This window comes from Necator americanus, chromosome IV, assembly GCF_031761385.1.
Source record: "Necator americanus strain Aroian chromosome IV, whole genome shotgun sequence".
In the NCBI taxonomy this organism is placed as follows: Eukaryota; Metazoa; Nematoda; class Chromadorea; order Rhabditida; family Ancylostomatidae; genus Necator; species Necator americanus.
Window position 1 is genome coordinate 5,925,429 of NC_087374.1, and position 26,813 is coordinate 5,952,241.

Consider the following 26,813-nt stretch of genomic DNA (forward strand, 5'->3'; position numbering starts at 1 on the left):
GGAAAACTTACAATTCATAGATCATAACCATTTCTTTGTCATCTTCGAATGCATCATGGAGATTGATTAGGGTTGGATGTCGTAGAGCGGACATAGTGTTAATTTCTTTCCTAACGGTGGCCTTATCTGCTTCGTGTGGAGTGTTCACGAACTTCGCGGCAAAAGTGTTTCCGGTTGCACGTTCAGTGCATCGATGTACCACACCAAATGCACCACTAAAATCAAGATAGAACCGAAGATAAACATGGATTGGGATTAATGATGAGAAAAAAAAACTCACGTTCCAATCTCCTCGTGAATATCGTAGTGATCAAGAACAGAATCGTGTTTGATCTCAACTGGTTGCGGATAGTATTGCTTCCATACGTCAATCACATAAGCGTCATAATTTCCTAACGTTGGACCTTTACCGCGGATTATCTTACCCGTATCGTCCACGTCATAGCCTCTCCTACGAATGCGCTCGTTGCCAGGAATGAGCACGGGAGCCGTTGGCTCACAAGGCTGCGATACACCATACTTGTTTTCGGCGCTGATTCGGAACTCGTAAGTGCACTTTGGACGACAACCTTCCACTGTGAGGTAGGCATATCTGGTCTTTGCACATGGTTCCCATATTCCACCATTTACATCCCTCTTTTCAACAATGTATTGCGTGACTAGCGATCCACCGTCCAAGTTTGGAGGTTTCCACGAGAGGATAACAGCCTCGTCTAGAACGTTCTCGACGATAGGGAAGCGAGGCGGTTCAGGGCAATCAGCCACTACGACGGAAACTGTTGCAGAATCTTGACCAACAGAATTTTCCACGATAACGCGGTAGTTGCCGTAGTCTTCCCTCGTTGCTCCGGAAATAGTTAGCGTGGCGAATTTGTCATCAGTCGTGATGGTGTACCGACCTCCACTTTCGATCTTCTCACCGTCCCTGGTCCACCTCGATTCAGCACGTGGGAATGCCTTATACGGCATCTTCAACTCAATGGTCTCGTTCTTTTGAGCCTCGTACCCACCGTGATAGCGAGGAGGTACAAAAACGCGTGGTTTCTGCTTAAGAACCAGCTGGGCTCTCGTGCTTTTTGATCCGAATTTATTTGTTGCTCGACAAGTATATTCACCAGCATCTTCTGAGGTGATATGGTTGACCATAAGGACTTGCGTGTCTCCTTTGCTTAGAATAGTAAACCTTGAGGTGTCCACAAGCTCCTTGGTTCCTCTGTACCAGGTGTAATCCGGCCGTGGAGAACCGCTGATCTCACACTCAAATGTTGCACCGCGGCCTATCTCACAGGACTGGTCGCTGAGGTCAGAAATTATCTCTGGAGGAGTTCCGCCTAATGCCGAATTGAATACCATCGGCTCCCTGAAACAAAAATCAAAGTTTGAGCGATAAAGAACGACTTAACGAATCATGTTGAAGAGAAAAATTGAACTCACATCTCTATAGGCTCGGACATGCCAGCGTCGTTAACAGCAACGACGCGGAATTTGTACTTTCTTCCATCGATAAGATTAGCAATGTTGAAGATATTCGGAGGCGAGGGATTCTGATTGCATCGTACCCAGGTATCAACGCCATCTTCACACTTCTCAATGATATAACCGCGTAAGCGACCTCCACCGTCGGAAGCTGGCCGATGCCACGTGAGCGAAACGAAGTCGCCTCCGATCTCGGTGACTTCAAGATCGAGCGGTGGTCCTGGTGGATCGAAGGGAAGTCTAGTGACCACAGGATTCTCCCCTACTAGTGGAGCTCCCTGACCGTTCTCGTTGACTGCGCTCACACGGAACTCATATTCGTGATTTTCAAATAGTCCTTGTACAATAAATGATAGATCGCGTACACTAGACGCAACAACGGTCCAGTCTTCCTTGGTAACGTCCCTCTTTTCGATGACGTAGTTCGTGATCTTCGAACCGCCGTCGTTGATTGGTGGTCGCCATGACAAACCTACTTGATGAAGGCCTACTTCGCTGAAATGAAGCGGACCTTGTGGTGCTGACGGAAGTCCTGTCACATTCAGCCAGAACCCTGTCGAAGCCTCTCCGCTGTCGTTGCTAATCAAATATTCATAACGTCCTGCTTCACGGGTTGTCAGTGATGGAATGGTGATGAGAATGTGATCATCGAAGTCAACAACACGGATAGTTGGATGGTCGGCATCAACTTCTTCTTTATTAAGAGTAAGGCTGTGTTGGAAAGGAGGCGTTCCGGAAAAGTAGATCTTCAGACGAACCATATCTCCCATTGGTAGGATAGTATTCGGCACGTCCTTCTCAATAACAGGTGGAGCTGAAATGAGTGATAATTATCGTTCTACTGGTAATTGCTAAGAAAAAAAAATTCCCCTTACCTTGCACAATGAGTTTGGCGGTAGCTGTGTCACTACCGTACACGTTCGACACTTCACAGGTGTAGTCCCCGGCGTCGATATCCCATACTTCCTTGATAGTGAATTTAAATGTTCCATCATGCGCCTCGAAACGATAGCGGCTGCTTTCCGGTAGTTCCCTACCGTTCCTAATCCATCGACAGACAGGTTCAGGACGACCGACCGCTTCACACACAAACACTGCTCGCCTATTGTAGGGTTGAGCTGTGTCTTCTGGTTTCACAACGATAATCGGTCTTGACCCGTTCAAATCCTGGATCTTAATTGGAGACGTGGGCAGCGATGGTATTCCCTTTCCAGCTGAGTTGATAGCAATGATACGGAATTCGTAGTCGTGGAACTCTTTGAGGCCAGGAACAGTGAATTCAGGATCACGGATATTGTAGTCGCTGACCTTTAGCCACAACGTGCTACCGTATTCTCTTTGTTCTACAATGTAACCGGTGATCGGAGATCCGCCATCGTCGAGAGGTGGAACCCAGGTGAGTGTGACATGATTGCGACCAATAGAGACGGCATTGGCCTGACTTGGTGGTCCAGGAGGCCCGAATTTCGGCTTCAGTTTCACCCGTTCTGAAGGAGGTGATGGTTTGGAGAAGCCAGCCGCATTCTTTGCCAATACTCTGAATTCGTACTCTCCACCGTCGCGAAGATTGTTGATGCGTAAGTTGAGGTTGCTTGTGATATCATTGCTGGCGTTGATCCACTTTGCGGATGATGCTTCGCGGTATTGTACTTGGTAACCGATTATCTTCGATCCACCATTTGCCGGAGCGTCCCATTCAACTTCGGCCCACGTAGCGTCCATATCACGTACCACCGGTGCATCCGGTTGATGAGGCACAGTGAACTGATACTTAGCTATGATCGGTTCGAGGCTTTCAAGTGGTTCGGAAATTCCGTACTGGTTCTCCGCTCGAACACGGAATTTGTACATTTCTCCTTCTTGAAGTCTTGGTACCGTGTATGTTGTGTTCCTTATAAAGGATGAAACTTTTTCCCATTGAGGATCAGCACCTCTCATGCATAATTTCTCCAGAATGTAATTGGTGATCGGCGATCCACCATCTGATTTTGGTGGTTGCCATGAAACAGTACAACAGTCGGGGGCGATGTCGGTGATCTCCAACGGTCCAACGGGTACACCTGGACGATCCACTACTTTGAGTCTTACTGTAGCACTGTCCTTACCCATGGAATTTTCAAGCTGAAATACATTTATTTTCATTAATCTATTCGTTTGCAATATACGAGACTGTACGTACCGAAATTGTGTACAATCCGCTGTCGCTAAGCTCACAAGAGTCAATTGTCATTGTTGTGAGGTAATCGTTACTTTCCACTTTGTTCCTCTTATCACGCTCATCCAGCGTCATTTCTCCTTTCGACCATTTTATCTTTGGCATTGGAGATGCGCTATACGGGACGAGGATCTGAAAAAGAAAAATGTTAGTGAAGTAAGCGTGCCGGAACTCATCCGAGTTTTTCTTTTTCAACTCACCACAACCTTTGAAGTTTATCACAAATTTCTTTCTTATTTACGCGAATTTTCGAGAAAAATTCATGGTAATTGCAAAATTCGTTCAATATTAAATGGACGTGTGGTAGGGTCAGAACGAAAGGAATTTCGGTGCAGTTGCGAAAACGGGTGCACCGAAATTCCTTTCGTTCTGTGCGATGGAGCGTAGCGGTTAGGATCGATGAGGGGCCTTCGATAGCACCAGTTGCATTCTGCAGTTCGTGACGGTCCCATCTCGATTTTAACAGCCATCTCTACAGATTTTAATAGTCGCTTCGAGCGCACAAAATAGAACAGGTTTTTTGTGTTCAGATTTTCAAACAAATGTTCCTGACCCATTCTCTTATGTTTCATTTACAAAGTACAGTAGGAATAATGAACAGTTGAGAAGAAAACTCAACACTAAAACTGAAATCCGTTGGATTTTTTCATTAGCTCTTAAAGATTTTTTTCTCGATTCCTTTAGAGGAAAATGACAAGACTTACCTTGGCAGTTTCTCCAGCGTAAGCGATAATATCATGAGTGAGCATTCCTAAGTTGATAATCGGTCTCGTCGGCGACCTTTCAGCCGCAATCGGGAAGCTCTCCTCACTCCAATCACCGTTTCCTGCTGCATTCGTTGCACAGACCCGGAATTCATACTCTTTTTTCGGTGTCAATCCCGTTACCTGTAAAGCAGAATTCAAATAATTGTCGTATGTATACGTTCACGTGCATTCACGTACCCTGTGCTTCGTGTCCGGAACTGTACCGAATGCCGCCTTTGTCCATTCTTTGGTGCCCACTTCACGTTTCTCAATCACATATCCTTGGATTGGAGCGCCACCATCGGTTAACGGCCGCGTCCATTGAAGAACAATTGCTTCTTCGGAAGTCTCAAGAGCTTCAGGCTGTCCAGGAGCTCCAGGTGTATCTGGATAGTGTTGATTACGGATCTGTAGCGCAACACATCCTATAGAAAAAAAAAGAAGAAGTAAACTCACTGAACGGATCTTTAGCGACAATAACATCGTCTGTTTCAAGCGGTTGTCCAACACCATACTGATTTTCGGCGGAAACACGGAATTCATATGCTTGATTTCGATCAAGATTCCTAACCCGAAGAGAGGTTCCAACCGGATGCCCGACTGTTTCCCATTCTCCACCTGGAGTTCTTTTCTCAACGACATAATTGGTCACGTCGTCACCACCGTTATCCTTCGGTGGCTGCCAATGTAGCGTCATGGCATCTCCCTGGATCTCCGTTGCTCGGATAGGTCCTGTAGGTTTACCAGGCACGTCCAGTACGTTCACGTTCAGTTTAGCTGTATCTTTGCCGAATCGATTTGAGAGAACAATCTTGTAAGGACCAGCATCAGTTCTTTTTGAGTCTGTGGTGGTGATGACAATTGCATCGGGTAGTACATCTATGACTGTACGGTCATTTTCAAATAACGGGACTCCACCATTGAAAAGATCCACAATAGGTTTCGGATTTCCGCCACTGTATGGGATTTTGATCTGTATCGTCTCTCCAGCACGGACAGTAATATCTTTGAGGTTTGATAAGTCGAATATTGGTCGTCCTGGTTGTTCTTGGATTACTACAAGATCTGATGGTTTAGAAGGTTCTCCTTCTCCAGCAGAATTCACAGCAACAACACGGAATTCGTACTCTTCTTTTTCTCCTAGACCATCCACAACAAGAGAGGTCGCCTGGAAATTGGAGCTCATAACTCGAACAGGCGATGTATCCGTAGCTTTCTTACCTTTGTTGGTTTTGAGTTAACTCTCGTCCAATCGGTATCACCTATCTTCTTCTTTTCCACGAAGTATCCGTCAATAGGAGCTCCTCCGTCTTTCATCGGTTTGCTCCACATCACTTCAGCAGAGTTCTTCGTAATGTTTCCGATTCTTGGCTGATCAGGTGCGCCAGGCGGCACTAAACGATTAACATTGACTTTCTTATTGTTAGTGTATGTTAACTGAGAGAGAGAGGGTTCTGAATTCAAAAAAATCAACTCACCGACGAATGGCTTGCATGTGACTGGATCCGTTCCATTACTGGCCTCACCTTCACCTGCAGCATTCACTGCTCGTACACGGAACTGATATGTCTCTCCTTCATGAAGATTGGGAATGGTGACCTCAGTTCCTCTTATCAATGGCATTTTAATAGGCGCCCAGTCACCACCTCCTTTCTTTTCAAATCTTTCCACCACATATCCAAGGATCGGCGAACCACCGTCATCTTTAGGTGGATTCCAGGCCAATGACACCAAGTTTGAGTCGTAACCAGTGACTTCTGGAGTTGATGGAGCACCGGGTGGATTGAACGGGTCTTTGATGAGCACAGGTGCTGTAGTCACATAATCAGAGGCGCCAACCAGGTTTTCTGCTCGAATTCGGAAACGATATTGTTGGCCATGTTCAAGTCCCTTAACAGTGTAGGCTGTACCGGCAACAGATCCAGGAACCTTCTCCCAAATCTGTGATCCGACTTCTTGGTATTCAATTTTGTATCCAGTGATTTCGGAGCCTCCATCGTCCTTAGGAGGTGTCCATTTGAGCGTGCATGTATGTCGGGTGACTCCATCGCTGGCTAAGCCTTCAGGTGATCCTGGTTTATCGATAACTGTTATCTTGATATTCGCTTCCGCTTCCCCATATGAATTGGTGGCCTTGATCTTGACTGGACCGGCATCACTACGACGCGCTTTTTCAATCAGGAGACGTGTTTGCGAGTCAGTAGTTTCTACTCCTGGCATTTCGACTCCACCTCTGGTCCATTTCACTTCCGGTGTAGGAGAACCGTGCATAGGTATGACAATATCAAGTGGATCACCAGCTTTCACGCGGAATTCCTTGCCATCAATATCCAAGTCAAATACAGGCGCCTCAAACATAGGCTTAGCTGTAGCTGCAGCTGACGGATCTGATGGAGCACCTGGACCGCTCTTGTTCACCGCTACTACCCTGTATTCGTAAGTATGACCTTTTTGCACTCGGACATCTGAGAACGCAGTTCCGTGAACTGGAGTTGTATTCACCTGAAGAACTTCTTAGATTTTTCCATAAGAAGAAAAATGTTGCAACATGAAATTATTATACCTTGATCCATCTTCCTGTCTTTAAATCCTTTCTCTCTACATCGTAGTGCTCAATAGGTGATCCTCCGTTGTCACGAGGTGGGTCCCATTTAATGTCTATATGGTCGTCGTCTGTGTCCACGATTTGTGGCTAAATAATTCCGTGTTAAAAACACATTCTTAGAAGCTCATAGGCATAACTACCTCACCTGACCAGGTTTTCCTGGCGCTCCGAAAGGATCCTTAGCAAGAACAGGCTCTGTGGTGTTCAACGAATCCGATCGACCGAATGCATTTTCGGCCGAGACTCTGAATTCGTATTCATGTCCTTCCACAAGTTTTGGCACGGTTAGTTTCGTTCCTGTGACGAATGTCGAGACTGGCATCCAAGTGTTCGTCTTCGTGTCTCGTTTTTCGACGACATAATTTGTGATCTCTGAGCCTCCATCATCAGCGGGTGGATTCCAGCTGAGCACACAACTATCCTTTGTCACATCGGACACTTCCAGCGGTCCCTCAGGTGCAGAAGGATGATCTGAAATCTCCGCATTAGCTTATTTATAACGTATACAAACGGAGCGAAGCTATGAACTAACCTTGCACTGTTACCTCAAAGACACCCTCATCTTCTCCAACTTCATTCTTAACTTTAAGCGTGTACAATCCGCTGTCGGATCTTTTCGCACTTGGGAAGAAGATGCTAGTGACGCCTGGTTTGGATTCGACCAGAAGTTCTGATGGAAGCGCTTGACCTTCCTTGAACGCCCACGTTGCTGTCGGATCTGGCGCTCCGTCGAATTCAACCTCCATTGTATGAGTATAGCCTGCCTTGATCTTGATCTTACGGTTTTGAGTAAGGATTTTTGGTTTCACTGAAATTTCTTTTTTCTAGTGTTTGTTTCATGTGAATAGAAGATAGAGTTAACTTACAGTATCTGGGTTTTGTGATCTGAGCATCAGTAGGCTCGGATGGTTCTGAAGGACCAGCTTCATTGACTGCTATGACACGGAATTCATACTCAACGCCTGGTTTGAGGTTATTGGCTGAGAAGTTTGTGCCGGATGTTTTTCCAGCTTCAGTCCACAGAGCGCTACCCTTCTCCTTCTTCTCTACAACATAAGTCTTCACTGGACTACCACCATCGTTCGTTGGTGGTTTCCATTGAATGTCGATTCGATCCTTGTCCCAATCCACCACTTCTGGTTTATCGACTGCATCGGGTACTTCTAAAAAAACAAATAAATTAGTCAGTAAAATAATATGCGAAAGGAAGTGCTTTTGAAACTAGGGAAAACTCACCAAATTCGTCTTTGGCGATGATGGCGTCGGTCATTTCCAATGGTTTCGATTCTCCTTGCAAGTTGACGGCCATCACTCGGAACTGGTATTCCTTGCCATTGATCAACTTTCCCACTTTGGCAGTGCATTCCGGGAACTGGCCTACTTCCTGCCATGTTCCTCGTGATGTGTCCATCTTCTCGACGCGGTAGTGCAAGATTTCAGACCCTAAAATCATGATCTTAGGGCTTAGTAGAGATTTAGGATTAAGCTGAAGACCCTCGTCCTCACCTCCGTTGTCACTTGGCGGTTTCCATGTCAGAGTACAACCTTCTTTGTGGATTTCATTAGCTTTTAGTGGTCCTTCTGGAGCACCGGGTACATCAAGTACGGTGACAGTACATTGAGCTTTGTCTTTGCCATGTTCATTCTCTACGGTGACCGTATACAATCCGGTATCGCCACGAACACTCGAGAAAATGTGCAATTCCGATGTTGTTGCAGTGGTTGTGATATCGGCTCGTGGACTGCTGTCCAGAGCGGTGTCGTTGGCCATCCATCGCGCGGTTGGAGCTGGTTCGCCTTCGAATACCACCTCCAGCTTCAATGGAGTGCCAGCCTTGATGCGCAGATCCAACAGGCCAGCGAGGCTTATCTTCGGGGCCACTGGAAAAATGGAAATGGAAATGAAAAAAGTGGAAAAGCTATCGCTGACAAACTACTAGTAAATTGTATACGACTCACTTTTTCTTGGCTTTGCCACAATATTTCCAGTGGGCTCGGATGGTTTTCCAGGACCTGCCTTATTGACAGCTTTCACACGGAATTGATAAGTTTCTCCAGCCACAAGATTGCTAGCTGTCGCTTTTGTTGTTTTCCCATCCACCACAGCACATTTCACCCAATCTCCGTATTTGTCTTTCTTCTCGACGATGTACTGCTCTATTGGGGCACCCCCAGTATTTTCAGGTGCCTAAATAAGCAACTTTGTCACAGAAGAAGTCAAAATCGACCGTAAGACGTACCTTCCATTCGAGATCCACATGATCCTTGTCCCAATCGACGGGAGTGACATCGGTTGGTGCGCCAGGTTCGTCGAAGGGATTCTTAGCCACAATTGCGTGATCAGTTTGAAGTGGTGCTGATACTCCTTGTCGATTCACTGCCTTGACTCGGAACTTGTACTCGTGACCTTCATTCAATTTTCCGACTTTCAGATTGGTGTCCGCAGTTTCACCACACTGAAAAGTCGGAGTCAACAAGAACAAACATTAACAACAACAGTAAACAAACAATAACTGAGCGAAGCAAAAGTAATTCGGTACTGTGATTTCATTTCACCTACAATATTCTCACGGGACTTTGTCTGTTGAGCTGGTTGAGTGCTCACTTACCTGTCACCTCTCAAGACAAAAATGAGGTTACTCAAGTCTGGAGCACAGTGTTGTTGTTTTTTTTTCAAATGGTGGATTCAAGACAGAACGACTTACAGGCACCCATCGGCCACCATCCTCTTGTTTCTCTACGATATAGTTAGTGATCGGTGAGCCGCCATCATCTTCCGGAGGATTCCACCGTAATGAACAACCGTCTTTAGTGATATCCTTGACGGATAATGGTCCTTCGGGTGCGCCAGGAATATCTTTAAAAGGAACATGTTGGTACGGTCGAATGGCGTGGAACAACAGTGTTTAATGGTCAATTAAATAATTCTGTAAATTTTCACAAATTCTCGGCTGGCTTGTGTTTCGAAAAAAAAAACGAAGAAAAAACAGAGGAAAAATCTCACCTAGAACGTTGACGGTCACTTCAGCTTCGTCACGTCCGTTCTCGTTTGTGGCCACGATCTTGTACTTGCCGCTGTCCGCTCGAGCAGCATCTTTTGTGTCCAGCTTAGTGTTATTGTCATTCGAATTATCGATTTTTGTCTTCCCCAAGGATTGAATCGGTTGTCCGTTTAGGAACCATTCAATCTTAGGTGTAGGTTCACCTTCCACATTCACATCGAAATTAATTGATTGTCCTGCTTTGATTCTTATATCGTTAAACATATCTCTATTAATTTTTGGAGGCAAATTTCTTGGCTTAGCGATCATTGCTTTACTAGGATCAGATGGTCGTGATTCTCCGGCTTTGTTTAATGCTTTAACGCGGAACTGATACGTTTGTCCTGGCTTCAAATTTTCGACCGTAGCTGTTTGTTGATCGGCCGGTACTTTTGTCGCCGGGACCCAATCGCCGTTTCCAGCCTTCATTTCGACAAGATACTCATCGATTGGAGCTCCTCCGTCATCCAAAGGTGGTGTCCACTTGAGATCAGCGTGATCCTTGTCCCAATCGACAATCTCGGGAGTACCGGGTTTGTCAGCGAGATCGAATGGATCTTTCGCAATGATAGATTGATTCGCTTCGAGGGGATCCGATTCACCATAGCGGTTCACGGCTTTGACTCGGAACTAAATTTCAAATAAGAGAACTCCTTAGGTACCGGTAATGGTGAATAGTGCAAGAATCCATGATAACTAGTCTATAAAAAAAAGGTCTGAATAGCAAACCTTGTACTCGTGACCCTGAGCGAGGTCATCGACATGGAAATTTGTGTCTTTGCTTTCTCCACAACTTGTCCATCGACCTGTGTTCGCATCCTGCTTTTCTATGACGTAGTGGTCGATTTCGGCTCCTGTAATGGAATCTATTTATTTATTTTGCTCAATGACGTGTTAAAAAAGATGTGGCAAGGGAAAGTACAAAAGAAAAACACTAAACAAATGGTCTAAAAAATAGAAAAAAGAGTACAAACGGGCAGGGATCAGTCCCATGTACGATTCCTGCTCGTTTGTATTCTAGGAATAGTTTATTTTCGAAAGAATAGGTCTTCTAAAGAAGTTTTTATCTGGATTTCGTTTTTATTTTCTTGATTTTCCTTCTTCTTCTTTTCTCTTTTCATTTTCTCTTTTTTGAAAAAAGTAGATCTTCATGTCTATTTTGTTTTATACGGTGTTTTCCATTTTACACAACTAAAACAGATCTATACTTTTCACTTCCCTTACTTTCTTTTCTTACTTTTTTTACTTTTCTCTTTTCTTACTTTTCTATAACGATTTTTGAGTAGACCTTCAAAATATTAGTGGTAGAGGAATTTCGATTTCCTCATGCGCTGGGATCGCCACTTTTTTTATGACTGCAAACCAAAAGCGTCAAAATCTGATAAGCAGTTCATAATTGTTGACGCCAGAATCCGGAACATTAGAATCCGAGAGACGTACAGGAATGAAAATTTACCTCCATCATCGTCCGGTTCTTTCCATGCCAAATCACATCCTTCTTTAGTCACATTACTAACGTCAAGTGGTCCACGAGGTGTTCCAGGATGATCCAGTACCGTTATCTTCACCTCAGCAGTGTCTGTTCCGTTTTCGTTCTTTGCCGTAATCACGTAGGTTCCGGTATCGGAACGAAGAGCTCGCTTTATCAGGAATTTGGTCTGCAAATATAAACAAATATATGAACAATAATAAATAAATATACTATAAATCATGAATAAATAGCTAGGTAGGACGTCTTTTTTTCTGAAAGTAGAAGAACTCACCTTGTAGTCTTCGTTGTTGTTGATCTTAATGCGATCATCTGATTCTACAGGACTGTCCTCGAATGCCCATGAGATTTCTGGAGGTGGTTCACCGGATACCGGCACTACGAGATGGACTTCTTGTCCAGCTCGGACCTTTATCTCATTCAACGCACTACGATCGATTACAGGAGGAACTGAACATGGCGACGATCATTCTGGTATAATCGATGAAAAAGTTAAGAGAAAAGTACCGTTTCTGGCTTTAGCTGTCACTGTCTGTGAAGGATCTGACGGATCACCGGTGCCTGCCTTGTTTTTGGCACGAATTCGGAATTCATATTCATTTCCTTCTTTAAGATCTCCTATAGTTGCGGTTGTCTGATCCGCTGGGACCTGGAATCGTATCTCTCTTTTGGCATAATTTCCTGTTAGGAAATGTCATGAAACTAAGAGTAGAAAAGTAGTTACCTGAGCTACCTCACTCCAGAATGGTGAATACTTCTCTTTCATTTCGACCACATAGCCCTCAATTGGAGCACCACCATCGTTTGCAGGAGGATTCCATGCGAGGTCGGCGTGGTCTTTGTCCCAATCTGTGACCTCTGGAGCGCTAGTCTTTCCTGGCTTATCGAATGGATCCTTTGCCAGTGTGGAACTGAACGTCTCAAGCGGATCAGATTCTCCTTCGGCATTTACTGCAGCCACTCGGAACTAAACGCTACTGCTTCGTGAAAAGCAATCATGGGAGTTACCTTGGTGCTGTAACTCAAACTTGCCTTGTATTCGTGTCCTGGGATCAGGCCATCCACAACGGCAGATGTTTGATCTCCGGACACCTTAGTTGCTGGAACCCATCTTCCAGTTGCAGTGTCAAACTTCTCAATGACGTAATTCTCGATTGGGATACCACCGTCATCGTCTGGCGGTTTCCAGTCGAGGGTACAGTGATCAGCATGGACATCGTTCACTTCAAGTGGGCCGTTTGGTGGAGAGGGTTTGTCTGGAATGGGATTTTTTTAGTGCTCTTACAGCTTGATATTTCAACCTACAGCTTCATTATAGCAGAAGTGGTGTTAGGGGTTCGAATCCTGGGAAATTGACTTGGATTCCGCCATTATAATGCATGGATAACGATAGCTCCGCCTGACAAAACTTCTGCTTCCGTGACAGTACAACACCTTACCTATGACAGTGACCTGGACGGTTGCCTCGTCTTCACCATTTGGATTCACAGCTCGAATCACGTACGTGCCACTGTCGCCGCGTTCCATTTGACGGATGTGCAATTTGGAACGATACTCAGGATTATCTAATTTCACACGTCCTCCATTTCTGATTTCACGATTATCTGGCCATGACCAAGTGACTGTAGGGACTGGTTCACCCTCTACTGGCACGTCCCAGCCGATTGCTTGACCTGCCTTCACCTTCAGATCTTTCAATGCACTTCGGTCAATCTTTGGTGCCACTGGAAAGGATAATGTTTCAGCCGATATGTAAAAATTATTACAGTTAATTATTAATTGAAATTTAGTAGTATTTTAGTAAAAATTATTAGAGTTAATCAATAATTACAGGTCTGCCTAATTGGTACGTCTCAATTCACAAGTTTTCCGCTTTTCTCATTGTTTTCTGTGGTGTTATCATGCAAAAAAAAATCCCTATGGGAACTCACAGTTGCGCGGCTTCGCAATAACAGGTTTGCTGGCATCGCTAGGATCAGAAGGTCCTCCTTTGTTGACGGCGATAACACGGAACTCGTACTCCTCACCAGCCGTCAAATCCGGCACGGTTGCTGTTGTTTGATCGGCGGGAACAGTAATTGCGGGTTCCCATCTGAACACAAAAAAAACTAAAATTGACTGAAGTAGCGTGAAAAAAACACCAAATAACCAACCTTCCATATTTGGTGCGTTTCTCAATTTGATACTCTTCAATCGGAGCACCACCATCGTTAAGCGGTGGGTCCCATTTCAGGTCGACATGATCGCTATCCCAATCAGTTGGTTCAGGTTTTCCTGGCTTGTCTGGTCGATCAAATGGATTCTTTGCAAGCACATCGGTGTCACTTTCAAGTGGATCCGAAGCTCCTTCACTATTCACCGCTTTAACTCGGAACTTATAATGATCTCCTTTGTTCAAGGTATCCACCATGAACTCAGTGTCAGCAGTGCGTCCACATGGGACCCAAATCCCATCCTTGGTGCTCATCTTCTCAATCTCATAATGATCGATCGGTTCTCCACCGTCATCCTCCGGCGGCTTCCAGCTTAGGGTGGCTCGATCCTCGAATACGTCCTTGACGTCCAGGGGACCCTTTGGCTTTGATGGTTTGCTCTTCACTTTAATCGTGATAGTAACGGAATCCGTTCCACTGTCGTTTGTGGCTGTGATGGTGTATTTGCCACTTTGTTTACGAACAGCTTTGTTGATATTGAAACGGGAAATGTAGTCTTCATTCTCGATTTGTGCCTAGAATAGCTCATTTTTAGCACTGTAATTATAATCATATCGTAAATAATTAATTACTTTGCTTTCTCCAATGCCCTTGTCGTTGAACGTCCATGTGACATCAGGCGCTGGCTCACCATCGATATGGATGTTGAATTTGATTTGTTGACCGACTCGTACGGTTGTGTCCGAGAGATCCTCACGGTGGATATGAGGAGCCACTGAAGAGAAGGTCAGGATGGTCAAAATGTCTTTAACATTGTATTTATTAGGGAAAAAAACTGCTTAAACTGGAGGGCTTTGGTTTTCTTACAGTAATCATCCCGTTGAGAGATAAAATTCTAATTAATGGACTTCATGGATTATTATATTGTAATAAAATTAATATAGATAGATATTCTCGACTGTACTTGGAAGATGATCAAAGTTGACCGAGAAGACGTACGAAATACTCACAAAATCTAGTTTTAGCGATGATTTTGTCGGTGGGGTCAGATGGCTCTCCAGGTCCTGCCTTGTTTTTGGCAACAACTCGAAATTGGTACTCTTCGCCCTCTTTCAGATTGCCTACGGTAGCTTGTGTCTGACCAGCGGGTACGGTCATCACCTATAAGTAAGATGATTTCGTTGACGGGCAATTTTGCGGATGAAATAATTACCTCTTCCCATCGTCCATGCTTGTCCTTCTGTTCAATGATGTACTCCTCAATTGGTGCTCCTCCATCGTCAGCTGGAGGTTTCCATTCAAGATCCGCATGATCTTTGTCCCAATCAGTGACTTGGGGCTTTTCAATCTTTCCAGGAGCTTCGTATGGATTTTTAGCCAAAATCTCCTTGTCTGTGGCTAATGGATCTGATTCGCCCTCTTTGTTGACAGCACGTACTCGGAACTAGAACAACGCATTGCCCGTAAGAGTAGAGGGAGGAGGAATTGAGGAAAAAGTAAAAAAAAAAGAGAAAATCGTGTACGCACTTTGTATTGGTGACCTGGCTGAAGATTGTTCACTGTGGCTTTTGTGCCTTCGGCACGCCCGCAGGGAACCCATCGGCCCGTTGCTGTGTCCATTTTTTCGATATCATAATGGTCAATTGGGACACCTCCATCGTCCTCTGGAGGCTGAAAATTGGTCAAAATAGGTCAAAGGATTTTATTTGGATGGAATTTTTATGGTGTTTCTCCTTACTGGTCCAGTTTATTGGAATATCACTCTTAAAAAAAGGCTCAAAAATACACCTAAAATTTGGATTAGACACTTTAGTAGCCTTTTTCCGGGGTAGTTTTGCTGTGGTGACTGGATTTTCTTAACCTTTTGCTTCTATCTTTTTCTTATGATATCACTTTAAATATCGGTGAGTCATCTACCCATGGTTATACTTTGAAATTTCAAAGAAAAAAATTCAAACTTTGTCATGTAGTCAAAATAATTTAGGCGATTAATGTCACACATATCTCAGCATCTGTGCACTAACCTTCCATTCCAGATCGCATTTGTCCTCGAACACGTTGCTCACTTCCAGTGGACCCTCAGGTGCACCGGGTTTTCCGAGAACGATAACCTCTACTTGATGACTGTCAGTACCGCTGGCATTCTTTGCAGTAAGACCGTATTTTCCAGCGTGAGCACGAGTGGCGCCTCGGAGCACAAATTCGGTACGGTAGTCCTCATCGACGATCTAAACAAACATCTATGATATTCTGGAAACACTGACTGAGTTTGTAGTAAAACTCCGGAAATACTGACGGTGATTTTTTTGTCGGATATCGGTTGATCATTGAATGTCCATGTCTTTTCTGGAGGTGGTTCACCTCGAACAGGCACATCAAAGGTAACATCTTGGCCAACTTTGATGGTTATCGTTTTCATTTTTTCGCGATCAATCCATGGTTTCACTGGAAGGAAGCAAATTTCAACGAAGTGGACACAATGGTAATGAAAACTTTGCAGAACTTACGATTTCTCGGCTTAGCCACAACCTTTCGGCTCGGATCAGAAGCTTCTCCAGGGCCCGCTTTGTTGACTGCGGTTACTCGGAACTGATATTCTTCACCTTCCTTAAGGCCGAGGATCGTAGCTGTTGTCTCGTCTCCAGAAACCTGTAACAAACTTGGTATATCTTGAAGGTCTATCTTGAAGAGAGGGTCAGCTGTAACCTACCTTGCCGCATTCCTGCCATTCTCTTCCGTGCTTTCCTTTTTTCTCGATTATGTACTGTGTGATTGGAGCCCCGCCGTCCGAATCTGGTGGTTCCCATTGGAGTGATACGCGGTCTGCGTCCCAGTCGGTGACTTCTGGTGTGTGCGGCTTTCCGGGCTCGTCTGAAATAAGAAGATGCATTAGAACATATCATTTTTTGCTCAGCTCTCAGATTCGCTCCAGAGAGAGCGGGTAAAAGTGCTCCTGTAAATCTAAAAATAAAAATAAACTTCCAACGATGTAGTATATCCTAAAGAGCTTCACTCTATTGCCATTGTTGTCTAAATAGCTGACTCTGCCTTCCTAACCTCATCATATGCTGCCTCTACTGGAGTGTAAAAAAAAGATATTGATTCATAATAAAATTAAATCTGATAAATAATTGGACTAATAATCATGAATTTTTTAAAGGTACATTGGGATATCGTTCTCGAGTCGCTAAAGTAGGAAATCATTCAAATTCACTGGAACTTCCTGGAGTTTCTTCGGCCATATGGATGAAAATAGGCGAATTTTCGGTTGTATGGATGAATGAATACGTGTGCTTGGGAGAGGGATTTCCTGCTTATCCGTCGAGGCATGTTTGCGCCACCTCGGGGATATCCGCTGGATGCGTAATACCTTGGAATCATTCGGGGAGAAATCTACGGGAGCCTCTCTTCATCGTCCCCCTCCCTAATGGCTAAGAAGTTTCCTGTCTAGAGATGTGAAAAATGTTCATAGAATAAATTTACCGTATGGATTCTTCGCTTTAGTTTCCTTCTCTGTAGCGAGTGGATCAGACTGTCCTTCTTTGTTAACAGCTTTGACGCGGAACTGATACGATTGTCCTTTTTTCAGACCTTCGACGTGAGCTTTCGTGTCGTGTACCTGTAAAAAATAGACAGTTTTCAGTGTTTTTTTTTTCAATCGAAAGAGACAGTGCCGGAAAAAAAAAACTACCTTTGCGCAAGGCACCCATCGACCGGAGTCCACGTCAAGTTTCTCGACCTCGTAATAATCGATTGGTTCACCGCCGTCGTCGTCTGGAAAAAGGAAATGTCATATACACACAAATTTTTGAACTCAAACAATTTTAGTAATCACCTGGTGGTTTCCACGAAAGATTACAATTATCCTCGAACACATCCGAGACTTCCAACGGTCCGTTAGGCTTAGAAGGTCGGTCAAGCACCGTCAAATTAGCGGCCTCTGTATCTTGACCATAGGAATTTTTCACGGATAATCTGGAGGAGATAGGTTGACGGTTTCTGTCATATCTATTGATAGAGGATTGACCTCTCACCTGTATTCTCCTCTATCAGCACGTACAGCTGATGGAATGCATAGAATAGTGTGATCGTTACGTTTGGTGTCGATGCTGAGATTCAGTGAAGGTTCAATAGGTTTGTCTTCTTTTGTCCAGAAAACTTCTGGTACTGGTTCTCCACCGATTTTCACTTCCCATCGAACGGTTTGACCAGCTTTTACCGTAATACTCTTCAAGCAATCGTGCTTCAACCATGCCGGAACTGTAGATAGAAAATATTCAGATGAAAAGGATTCAGATGTACGGGAAAATATGGGAAAGACGTACTGAATTTCGGTTTGGCGAGTTGTTTTTCGGATGCGTCTGAAGGTGCACCGAGTCCTGCTTTGTTGAAAGCTTTGACACGGAACTGATATTCTTTGCCTTCTTTTAATCCACCGATAGAAGCTTTTGCGTCTGGAAGTATATTGGATTTCTATAACTGAGGTGCACATCCGACTTCTATTTTACAATTGTGTCTTTATTTTGTAAGTTTTAATATTTTTTTTGGTTTTAACTGATTAATAATTTTAATTATTTTTCCTAACTTATTCTTCATTATTTTTACAGTCATATTTATCTATTTTTACAACCATTTTTACAGTCAAATTTTTAGCCATTTTTTAAAGCTATTTTTACAGCCTTTTTTTTGTTAGTCATATTTTTGAAATTATATTTTTCTACGCGTTAGCGTTCCAATACAATTGAAGTTTTAAGAAAAATAATTTTTGTAAGGAGTTTTATTCAATTTATTCTATGTAGCCTTAAATTATTCACATCACGGACGGACTCAAAAGTAAGATTATTCTATTTATTCTATATTCTATTTATTCTTCAAGCTTTTCCCTGAAAAATGCACACATCCTCAAATTTAATCTCACCGTCTACTTTCGCAATTTCTCGCCATTCCTTAGTGTCCGGATCGCGAACTTCGACCACATATCCTTCAATAGGAGCACCGCCATCTTTCAATGGAGGATCCCATTCGAGGTCGATTCTATCCGCATCGTAGTCAGTAACCATAGGTCGACCAGGTTTTCCTGGTTCATCCCATGGATCCTATAAGAGCGTAGAACGTTAACTAATCATAAGGATCTTGGATTAAACTTCGGAGAGTGGACTGACCTTGATCAAGGTGTACTGATCAGCATTCAGCGGTTCCGATTCACCTTCATTGTTCACTGCTTTCACCCTGAAATCCTCTTCGGATAGCAACATTCATCCCGAAGATTAAACAATTTATGTACGTACCGGAATTTGTAGTTTCCTTTATTGCGTAGACCTTTTACCTTAGCTTCCGTTGTCTTTCCATCGACACGGGCCACCTAGGAATTTTTTTTCTCAAATTTCAAAAAATCACTAAGGTTACGTTAGTTGTTCTTTCGTTTTTTGAACGCATCAGATTTCAAATTGCAATTTTTTCAGGCAAAGAAGAGCGCATCAGATTTTACCTCGATATACTTGCCCTTGTTATCCATATCCTGTGCCTCAATGATGTAGCCGGTGAGTGGATCGCCACCATCATCCTAGAAAATGGATTTTTCTTCCAAGGAATACACCTTACTCCATAGTATCGTAATGTCTTAGAAGGTACATGCAATTGTTTATTATTACCTATTATTCAACTTATTTATTATCTCTTATTATTACTATTATTATTATTATTATTATTATTATTATTATTATTATTATTATTATTATTATTATTATTATTATTTACTACTTATTTAATACTATTTATTAATTTTCATTTAATTACCATTGTATCCTACCTCCGGGGTTATTATTAGCTATTTTTCGACTTATTTTAGTTGATTAATTAATTAGACTTTTAATTGTATTTATTGTATGTTTCATGTTATTATTTACTATTTATTTAATACTATTTCTCGGCTTATTTATTATATGCCTCATGTTATTATTTACTATTTATTTAATACTATTTTCGACTTATTTATTATATGTTCCATGTTATTATTTATTAATTACTATTTATTTCTTTTATTTAATTACTAGTGTTCCTACCTCCGGTGGATTCCAGGCCAATGTTGCTCCATCAGTATGGATATCACTGATATCGAGTGGTCCTTTTGGTGGAGTAGGCCGACCAACTACAGTAACCTTAGCGGTGCTGTCTGCTATTCCACTAGCATTCTTCAGTATAATAGTGAATTGTCCAGAATCAGATCTTTCAGCATTTTCAATCTAAAGCGAAAAATCCAATGTTATCGTGGATCTTGACGGGAAAAGAGCTCCACCAACCCACCTTAAGCTTTGTTTTTCCTCGTTCAGTGCTCATTTTAACCCTTCCTACGGGTTTCAATGGTTTTCCATCGACCACCCATGAAACTTCAGGAACTGGTTCACCGGTGATAGCCACATCGTATTTGATTGTTTCTCCAACCTTGAGCCGGAGATCCTTGATACCACCACCGGGGAATTCGGGTGCAACTACAACGATTTTTTTTTTGTAAGGATGAGTGGAATGAGTCCGAAAGAAGGGAAATTGAAAGTGAAAGAGGTTTCGAGAAAGAGGAGAGGAAGAATAATTAGTAGTATTAAGTGATATTGTACATAGAAAGCGGAGAACGATTAGCACTAGCGAGATCTTTTGTTAGTAAAGTGTTAATCTTTTTTTTTAAATAATTCTTTTTTTTTGTTAAAAATGTCTATGAGTTCCAAAAACTCCTTGACATTTTCAACAAAAATAAAGAGCCTTAGGAATTTCTGGAATTTTTGAAATTCCTAAGGGTTGAGGATTTCGAACTGGAACAGTTTTACTCCGAATGTGAAGTGGTGTGGTCGAAGGCGTTAGCAGAAGCAGTAGAAGCAAATTCAAAAAAAAAAACGTGAAAAGCAACAGAAAGTAGCGAGAGCACAGAGTGAGTTCCAAACCTGGTTTTGCTTTGATCTTCACCGCGTTTCCGTGATCGCATGGATCTCCAGGTCCTGCCTTATTGACAGCTCTTACTCGATAGTAATATTCTGTGCCTTCGACGACCTTATCGTCGGTCAGATAGTGTGTTCCTAATCCTTCTGCTGGAGTGGTGCCGACGGTACGCCAATCTTTCTCGGATTTTTCTCTTCGCTCAACCACGTATTCGATGATTGGCGATTGTCCGTCATCCTCTGGCGGATCCCACTGAAGAGTCAGCTGATCCTTACTCATATCGGCCACATCCATGTTCCTTGGTTTCCCTGGCGCTTCTGAATGAGGACGCACAAAGCATTCATACTATGTTAAGACACAAGATGTGCTAACGCGTACAAAGCCGTTTCTCGATAACGACACACTATGCTGGGACTAATTGCAAACGAAGCACAAAATATTTTTAGTGCAAACATAAAGCTGTTTAGTAGCATTAAAGGCAGCGTATGAGGAAATTAACGTGGTACAGAAACCTCAGGGAAAACGTAGAGTTCGGGTTGTAGAATACGGAAACGATCGACGCTCCGTTCATCCCCTCCTAATCGTCGTAAAGAAAGGCGTGGAAGATGTCGATTTTTCCTACGAAATCAGTTACGACGCGTCACCTCCGTGCACGCGCCGCAGCCATGAGCGAGCGGTCGAAGATCAATGAAGTCTCCTCAACAGCCTATTCAAGTGGTACAAATGAATAGGCTTCTGAGGAGACCGGAGCATGTACAAGGGTGTGCGTCCTAACGTACCTCGTAAGGATTAAAAAGGTTCCCACGCCGTCTTTTAAGACGACTAGGAGGTATTCAGAGGAGCAACGCTTGTTTCCGTAGTCATCAATCCAAACTCTACGTTTTTCCTGAGGTTTCCGTATCACATCAGCTTTGTGATACACTGCCTTTAAGCTTCTCAATTAAGCTAGGTTAGAGCTTCGACCTAGGACTAATGCGAAGACGACCACCTAGACAATTATCGTTTAAGACGAGACATTTCGTGATGGGCGGTGAATGATGAAAAATGGAGCACTATATGTCAAAAACTGTTCTGTAAATGGTCTGTTAAGGATTCATCCCAAAAACATTTAACTGAGAAAAAAAATGAAGAGTTTGAAAAAAAAATGATGTGATACGAGATCGAACTTACTGTACGGATTTTTAGCGATCACTGTATCTCCCGTAAGTGGATCGGAGACTCCAACATCGTTAACAGCTTTCACTCGGAATTTGTACTCTCCGTTCTCCTTCAAGTCTTTCACCTGGAATCAAAGCACTATTCTATTATCAAATACGTTTAGGTGGTTACATTTTCAATTATTATTATTTATTTTATGTACTAATTATTTGCGCCATTATTTGTTTCTATTTGTTATTTTTATTCTTTATTTACAGCTCAGGCAAATTAATAAAAAGGACATTTTTCCATTTATTTTATTTAAGCTTACATTTAATTACATTCAATTTTAATTTAATTTCAATTTATATTTTCGTTTTTTCATTTCTTTGGAAAAGTAAGTGATGAAATTAGTCATTGTTTCTTCAATGTGTAACACACACCCGACACAAAAAATTAAGGACCATATAGGCTTTTTTTGAAGAATAATCTCTTTAATTTTAAAAAAGAATTCATACTTTGAAGTCAGTTCCTTTCGTCTCTGCAATTTTCTTCCAATTTCCACTTCGTCCTTCTTGCACTTCAACAATGTACGCCTTTACCGGTTGACCTTCATCGGAATCCGGTTGTCCCCATTTCAGCTCCAAGCCTTAATAGCGAATGCTTAAAAATATTGTAAGCACAAAAAAGCATAAACCTAATTTTAAAACTATTAAGATGGGGAGTGGAGGAGTTAGAGATAGACACAGTATCTTAGCATAAAATGAAATTAGCATGAAAGTAATGAAATGAAATGAAAAAGCATGAAATGATTTAATTATTTTCAAAAATTCAGCTTTTAAATGGTGGATACCGTGTTGACGACGAGAAATTCGATTTTATTTTTTCTGAACTGACTGTATTTATCCATAAATATAGTTGTCAGTTTACCTTCAGCAGTAACATTTTTCACTTCCAACGGGCCTTTCGGTGGCTTCGGTTTGTCTTTAACGAATAGTTCAAATGGAGCAAGAGCTGTTCCGGCCGAGTTTCCGAGTTCCAGCGCCCATTTACCGGTATCGGCAAGCTAAGAAAAGAGGAGGATTGAGGAGAGCGTAAAGTGCGGATCAATGAGTAAAGACAAACCTGTGGATTTTTGAATTTGATCTCAACAACGTCACCATTGATCACAACTTCGACAAGATCTTTCATACTTTCGTCGATAGGTTTCCCATTTCGTAGAATTACTGGTTTCGGGTCACCTCGTCTTGTGCCTTTGATTTGGAATGGGACCTAGTAAGAGAGGAGTGGTTAGAGCGCTTTCCGGATAGAAAACCTCGAAGGAATTCACACTCACTTTTACAACACATGGTTCTCCTGCCTTGGCCTCAATTTTCTTCGGTTTCCAGTTGAGAACTGGACGTTTTTCGGCCTCAAGTACGGTCACAACGCAGCTGCCAATCAGGCCTGCCACGTCGATCTCGTAATTCTCACCCTCGTTCATCTCAATTTTACTGATCTTCAGCGTATGCGTACCGTTTCGGGATTGAGTCTCGAATTTTCCACCTACACATATGTAATACATATACTCACTATAATCTTGGGAATACATATAAAAGGAAATTTTTCAACCCAAAATAGCTAACCAGGCATGCTAGTGATTTTAATTCCATTTCGATTCCATATTCCGGGTGTTTTTGTGTCTTTTGTTTGACATGTCATAACGACGTCCTCTTTTTCGACTACTTCGAGGTCTTTCAATTTGATAATGAATTTGTTCAAAGCTGAAAATTGTAGGATGATTTAATGGATCGAAAAAAAAAACTTCAGATAATCCTAACCGTCAACAATAAGTTGTGCCATGGTTTTGTCGTCTTTTGTCGTGCATTTGTATTCACCATGATCCTCAATTTTTGCACATGTGATGATTAGTCGACGTTTGCGACTTACACGTTCTTCCTTATATCTGTAACCGGGTCCATTAAAGATCATGAATCACCAAAGAAATGAATTTATCTCAACTATCAAAGGTCTATTGCATTAACTATGGCTCCTACTACAGTAATAGAGCTGTTAAAGGCATCACCCCACGAGTCTAAGGTGGTGCAGATTTCAAGCGGAGTATTCGTATACGGGATGGGAGACTACGGCGAGGGGGGTGATTCCGTCCATTTCTTCCTAATTGCCGTAAAAAACGGCCCTGAAGATGCGGCGCCGCACAAGGCTGGCGCGCTCCAGTCGAACTCCTTGTAGAAAATAGTGCGCCAGAACGCCTGAAGCCGTATCTTTCGGGCCGTTTTTTACGGCAATTAGGGAAAAAAAGGGAAGAATTCCCCCCCTCCCCATAGTCTTACATCCCGTACGAATACTCCACGAAACCGCCCCCCCAAATTTGTGGGGGGGTGCCTTTAAAAGAAATTCGGATCCTTCAAATTATGCACTCGGCAAAGCTTGCAGTTACTCCGAAGATTCCATTAGAAGACCCCAAAAGAAACAACAGAAGAATCGAGAACATTTAATGAGCTCATATTAATAAAATATCTCAAGGAAATCCATCCTGATGATTCTGCTAAACATAATCAGCGCCAAGTATGTTCAACCGCGCGAACGCGACGCGTCCAGCGCAGCACGCGCACGTTCTTCCGCGTGACAGCAACTTCCTCTAATTCTGCTTATTCGCTCTAACACATTTGACACCGACTATATATTCTTTCGTTCCCTGTTAAAGGGAAAGTCCAATTTTGAATGTTCCTTGATTTTTTTTCCACTTTTTTTGATAAAAATAAAGGAAACACAATGATCAGCAGAGTGATTGGCGTAGCAAAATATTATAAATGAAAAAAAGCCGTACTTCTTTCCATCGACATTAATTTTCACTCCGTCATGCCACCATTCAACGTCAGCATCTCTGTCGTTCACATCTGTTTCCAATGTGGCGACATCATTCTCGTTGACTTTTTGGGACTTCATTGGAACGACGAAGGTATGTCGCGGTTCTGAGATGCAGTTCGTATGTCCACAAATCATTAGGATCATTCTCATTCAGTGACTAACCTTCTACATAAACTTGAACTTTGCTAAACACATCGTTCGTAATTCGTGCTGTCCATTCAGCTTGATCGGCCTGTTCGACTTCTTTGATCGTTAAAGTACATCGGCCGACCGCGTCTTTTTCTATGGTGTAACGTTTGTCATTTCTGTAAAACTCTCAATAACTTTTTATTTTTTTAATAGTAATAATAATAATAATTTTTAATAATTTTTAATAGTAGCACCCAGTCGCCGTACAATTTTTTTCTTATTTTTTAATCTTTTAATTTTTTTTTGAAATTTTTTTAATCCAAAAAGCTCATTCCCTTCCTAAGATACAGTTCAGAAAGATGGTTTTAGCTTAAGTTTTTAAGAAGGAAAATAAGTGTTTTTTTTTCCTAAAATATATAAATATTGTAGGAACCCTCAACCGTTCCTTTATGGCATCTTAGTTCTTAAATGTGAAGGGGCGGCCGCGCTCGAAGAACCGTGATGGAGAAAGCGGTTGGAATCGAGGTGGGACCACCGCAAACTGCAGCAATAAGAGCTGCTAACAAGGGTCCCACTCCTTCAATCCTAACTGCTACGCTACACCGCATCGCTTCGAGCGCAACCACTTACGTAACTGCACAGCGCTTCATGACGCTTTGACCTTACTATAGCTATTATTTTTGGAGGCAGATTTCCTTTTGGTACATAAAATCGAGTTAAATGCGACACGGGACGATGTGTGGAAGTAGATCGCGGAGCTAAAAGAATCCTAGACCTCGCAGAGCTAGAAGAATCCTAAACCTTATTTCTCATGCTTTGCATATTTTGCTCTTTCCCATGTAGCCAGTCATTTCCCATCCAATCATTACAGTACTTTCCAGATTTCTGGTTACATCCATACATTCCATAGGAAAGAAAAAACGTACACATCGATAGGATTGTTGCCTCGATACCAGACGAGTGGTGCACGTGGCGAGTTCACTTTACATGTGAGCACCGCCTGTTTCGTTCGATAGATCTCTTGAGTATTCGGTAGAGGATTCAGGAACGAGTATTTCATCGGTGGTTCTGAAATTGTATGCCCATTCTACCGTAGCGGTTCCTGCCGACAGTATATTACGTGTACCACTTACCTAGAACTGTGAGAACAGCACTGGTCGGCAGACCATTCGCCTCACATGTATATTTGCCGGAATCATCAACCTCTGGGTTGTTGATGATCAGCGTGCAAAGTGACTTCTCAATTACAATTTTGTATTTTAAGCCTAAAAATGAAAAAAAAAATCGAAAACTGAAATTGGGCTGGGAAAAGGAATTTGAACTGAGTTCAAACCTCCAGAGAAGATTTCTTTTCGATCTTTGTACCATCTGATTTTTGCATTCGGACGGGAATATGTGCATTTCCATTCCGCGAATTTGTCTACCTGAAAATAATACGGTAAATAACATCAACACAGAGATGAACAACCGCTAGGATGAGATGCCAGGACATTCGAAGGGCTACGTACGAATACGCTGTTCAGTCAGATATGGGACCCATTCGTTCTACGTGTCCTTCTCTCCCTACAACTTCTCCTACCTCGTCTACACGGAATCATAACTCAGAACAGGACGAAACTGATTTGTTGTTTAAGAGTTGAACGAGCGCAATTATCAATTAGGATCGGTTTATTCCCGAATGTTTTTCGCGGGAATTTGGGGAAAAAATTAACTTTTTTCTTCCCCAGTGCTTGGTGAAAGAGACTTGCGATCGTTTGGTTGGTGTTGATTTGTTTGTTTGAAATTACAACGGCCGGCGCAACTGTTGACATGGCGTATGTTTTCCGGAAATGTTCGAATACGTTTGGTGGGGAACAGCTTGTACAGAAACCCTTGAACCATAGGAGTTTAGTTTGATCTGCTTTGACCCATTGACGACAGCACGTTTTTTTTTCGGATCGACTTTTACGAGCAATATTTGAGCAAAGAAATGATAATAATTATAGTAATTAACCCATCAAGTACAAAGTTTAAAAAAAATTAGG

The 26,813-nt window shown here is 42.6% G+C and overlaps 1 protein-coding gene across 4 annotated transcripts in view; it reads right to left on the reverse strand.

Annotated features, from left to right (window-relative positions):
- The window catches only part of RB195_000476 (uncharacterized protein), a gene marked incomplete at both ends in the record, with an annotated part of 60,124 nt that overhangs the window by 3,579 nt on the left and 29,732 nt on the right, over positions 1 to 26,813 (reverse strand). For 2 of the 4 annotated variants that reach the window (XM_064196850.1, XM_064196847.1), the window contains 61 exons: positions 12 to 215; positions 281 to 1,360; positions 1,435 to 2,290; positions 2,352 to 3,597; positions 3,656 to 3,823; positions 4,396 to 4,578; positions 4,636 to 4,823; positions 4,894 to 5,605; positions 5,659 to 5,831; positions 5,916 to 6,939; positions 7,001 to 7,129; positions 7,188 to 7,513; positions 7,575 to 7,850; positions 7,909 to 8,205; positions 8,279 to 8,485; positions 8,549 to 8,923; positions 9,002 to 9,230; positions 9,283 to 9,498; positions 9,748 to 9,899; positions 10,047 to 10,713; positions 10,813 to 10,937; positions 11,540 to 11,741; positions 11,847 to 12,022; positions 12,080 to 12,221; positions 12,297 to 12,539; positions 12,605 to 12,828; positions 13,012 to 13,296; positions 13,504 to 13,664; positions 13,726 to 14,300; positions 14,358 to 14,500; positions 14,736 to 14,886; positions 14,939 to 15,169; positions 15,253 to 15,396; positions 15,750 to 15,953; positions 16,022 to 16,170; positions 16,233 to 16,374; positions 16,436 to 16,596; positions 17,209 to 17,344; positions 17,417 to 17,499; positions 17,561 to 17,700; positions 17,760 to 17,985; positions 18,051 to 18,179; positions 18,644 to 18,821; positions 18,888 to 18,954; positions 19,014 to 19,087; positions 19,214 to 19,288; positions 19,788 to 19,967; positions 20,029 to 20,213; positions 20,658 to 20,969; positions 21,823 to 21,934; positions 22,308 to 22,438; positions 22,720 to 22,855; positions 22,915 to 23,061; positions 23,126 to 23,334; positions 23,415 to 23,552; positions 23,610 to 23,734; positions 24,620 to 24,764; positions 24,823 to 24,965; positions 25,716 to 25,857; positions 25,923 to 26,054; positions 26,123 to 26,213. In XM_064196850.1, coding sequence (XP_064052730.1) covers positions 12 to 215; positions 281 to 1,360; positions 1,435 to 2,290; positions 2,352 to 3,597; positions 3,656 to 3,823; positions 4,396 to 4,578; positions 4,636 to 4,823; positions 4,894 to 5,605; positions 5,659 to 5,831; positions 5,916 to 6,939; positions 7,001 to 7,129; positions 7,188 to 7,513; positions 7,575 to 7,850; positions 7,909 to 8,205; positions 8,279 to 8,485; positions 8,549 to 8,923; positions 9,002 to 9,230; positions 9,283 to 9,498; positions 9,748 to 9,899; positions 10,047 to 10,713; positions 10,813 to 10,937; positions 11,540 to 11,741; positions 11,847 to 12,022; positions 12,080 to 12,221; positions 12,297 to 12,539; positions 12,605 to 12,828; positions 13,012 to 13,296; positions 13,504 to 13,664; positions 13,726 to 14,300; positions 14,358 to 14,500; positions 14,736 to 14,886; positions 14,939 to 15,169; positions 15,253 to 15,396; positions 15,750 to 15,953; positions 16,022 to 16,170; positions 16,233 to 16,374; positions 16,436 to 16,596; positions 17,209 to 17,344; positions 17,417 to 17,499; positions 17,561 to 17,700; positions 17,760 to 17,985; positions 18,051 to 18,179; positions 18,644 to 18,821; positions 18,888 to 18,954; positions 19,014 to 19,087; positions 19,214 to 19,288; positions 19,788 to 19,967; positions 20,029 to 20,213; positions 20,658 to 20,969; positions 21,823 to 21,934; positions 22,308 to 22,438; positions 22,720 to 22,855; positions 22,915 to 23,061; positions 23,126 to 23,334; positions 23,415 to 23,552; positions 23,610 to 23,734; positions 24,620 to 24,764; positions 24,823 to 24,965; positions 25,716 to 25,857; positions 25,923 to 26,054; positions 26,123 to 26,213 — 15,602 coding nt within the window. The remainder of the gene's footprint in view (positions 1 to 11; positions 216 to 280; positions 1,361 to 1,434; positions 2,291 to 2,351; positions 3,598 to 3,655; positions 3,824 to 4,395; positions 4,579 to 4,635; positions 4,824 to 4,893; positions 5,606 to 5,658; positions 5,832 to 5,915; positions 6,940 to 7,000; positions 7,130 to 7,187; positions 7,514 to 7,574; positions 7,851 to 7,908; positions 8,206 to 8,278; positions 8,486 to 8,548; positions 8,924 to 9,001; positions 9,231 to 9,282; positions 9,499 to 9,747; positions 9,900 to 10,046; positions 10,714 to 10,812; positions 10,938 to 11,539; positions 11,742 to 11,846; positions 12,023 to 12,079; positions 12,222 to 12,296; positions 12,540 to 12,604; positions 12,829 to 13,011; positions 13,297 to 13,503; positions 13,665 to 13,725; positions 14,301 to 14,357; positions 14,501 to 14,735; positions 14,887 to 14,938; positions 15,170 to 15,252; positions 15,397 to 15,749; positions 15,954 to 16,021; positions 16,171 to 16,232; positions 16,375 to 16,435; positions 16,597 to 17,208; positions 17,345 to 17,416; positions 17,500 to 17,560; positions 17,701 to 17,759; positions 17,986 to 18,050; positions 18,180 to 18,643; positions 18,822 to 18,887; positions 18,955 to 19,013; positions 19,088 to 19,213; positions 19,289 to 19,787; positions 19,968 to 20,028; positions 20,214 to 20,657; positions 20,970 to 21,822; positions 21,935 to 22,307; positions 22,439 to 22,719; positions 22,856 to 22,914; positions 23,062 to 23,125; positions 23,335 to 23,414; positions 23,553 to 23,609; positions 23,735 to 24,619; positions 24,765 to 24,822; positions 24,966 to 25,715; positions 25,858 to 25,922; positions 26,055 to 26,122; positions 26,214 to 26,813) is intronic. The other 2 variants (XM_064196849.1, XM_064196848.1) reach the window with 1 other exon arrangement.